General features: G+C 51.8%; 1 protein-coding gene across 1 annotated transcript in view; it reads left to right on the top strand.

Moving 5' to 3' along the window:
- RDM1 (RAD52 motif containing 1) overlaps nt 1-1,422 on the top strand; it is a 14,211-nt gene that overhangs the window by 8,020 nt on the left and 4,769 nt on the right. The window contains exon 2 of the mRNA XM_009883848.1: nt 702-881. Coding sequence (XP_009882150.1) covers nt 702-881 — 180 coding nt within the window. The remainder of the gene's footprint in view (nt 1-701; nt 882-1,422) is intronic.

Here is a 1,422-nt window from a genome sequence, read left to right as displayed (position 1 = left end):
CCCCCCCCATCCCTCTCCCCCTCTGGACCTAAGGCCCCTGTTCCCCCACATCATCTATACCAATTGCTTCACTTGTGTGCTAATAATACATTTTTTAAATCCCTTCTTTTTTTTTCAATACTTCTCTTTTTAATTTCCTTGTCTCCCTGAGGCATGTTGGGCGCAGGGCAGCCCCGAGGGGGTGTCAGGCCACCCCAGGGTGATTTCTGCCCCTCTGCCACACAGTGGGTTTTGTGGTCTGCACAGCAAAAATACAAAGGCACCCACGCAAGGTGGAAGAGCTGGAACAGAACCCCGTTAGTCTGCTTGCAAAATATTGTGCTAATATTTCACTGAAAGCTTCGGCAAACAGTGAGCCCACACAAGGCGGGATGGTGGAGAGCAAGAGGCAGTCTGGGATGAGGATAACGGGGGACAGAATATCCTTTGCTCTCTTCCTGATGCAGGGGCTGGATGATAAGGGAAACGAGACGTCCTCAGGGTCAGAGGTGCAGCCAGGAGCTCCATTTTCATGGAGCAAAACTCCTCTTCAGTCTTACTGCTTATCTCAGGTCTTATTGCCATTAAACAGTACAAAAAAGCTTTCCTCATTTTCTAGGTAATTAGGTCTTGTGAGTAGTCCTCTCTCTGTCGCTGTTGCTCAGCCCCCGGAACACCCATAGATACTTCAAAAGACTCTTTTTTCTCTTGTTTTTCCTCAGCATTCCCTGTTTTCGGCGTTTTCTAAATTTGGGCCGCTCTACTCGGTGCGAGCACACAGAAATGCTGCCGTGGCAGGGCCTGGGTATTATGCCGTTATCAAGTTTTATTCGGCTGGAGATGCCAGCAGAGCCCAGCGTGCCTGCAATGGGCAAAGGCTGTTTCAGAACTCTCCCTTGAAGGTAAGCAGAAACGCCCCAGGTGTGGAACTCACAGGACTCAGCACCCTGACCTCCAGCAGCAGGGTAGAATCACATTAAATACTTGTTGATCTCAAAGATGCTTCCTGTACAAAAAGTTTACTAACTTGTGGCTGGGTGCTACCACTGTGGTGACATAGAATCATAGAATGGTTTGGGTTGGAAGGGACCTTAAAGCTCATCCAGTCCCACCCCCTGCCCTGGGCAGGGACACCCCCCACCAGCCCAGGTTGCTCCAAGCCCTGTCCAACCTGGCCTTGAACACCTCCAGGGATGGGGCAGCCACAGCTTCTCGGGGCAACCTGCCCCAGGGGATCACCACCCTCACAGGAGAGAATTTCTTCCCAATATCTCATGTCAGTCTCCCCTCTTTCAGTGTAAAACTGTCCCCCCTCATCCTGTTGCACCTGTCCATGATCCAGAGTCCCTCCCCAGCTCTCCTGGAGCCCCTTTAGGCACTGGAAGGGGCTCTGAGGTCTCCCCTTTTTCGCCTTCTCTTCTCCAGGCTGAACCCCCCCAACTC

The sequence above is a fragment of the Charadrius vociferus genome, unplaced genomic scaffold (genome assembly GCF_000708025.1).
Source record: "Charadrius vociferus isolate BGI_N301 unplaced genomic scaffold, ASM70802v2 scaffold484, whole genome shotgun sequence".
Classification (NCBI taxonomy): domain Eukaryota; kingdom Metazoa; phylum Chordata; class Aves; order Charadriiformes; family Charadriidae; genus Charadrius; species Charadrius vociferus.
The sequence above is the reverse complement of the archived record's forward strand: the minus strand, read 5'-3'. Positions and strand labels throughout refer to the sequence as shown.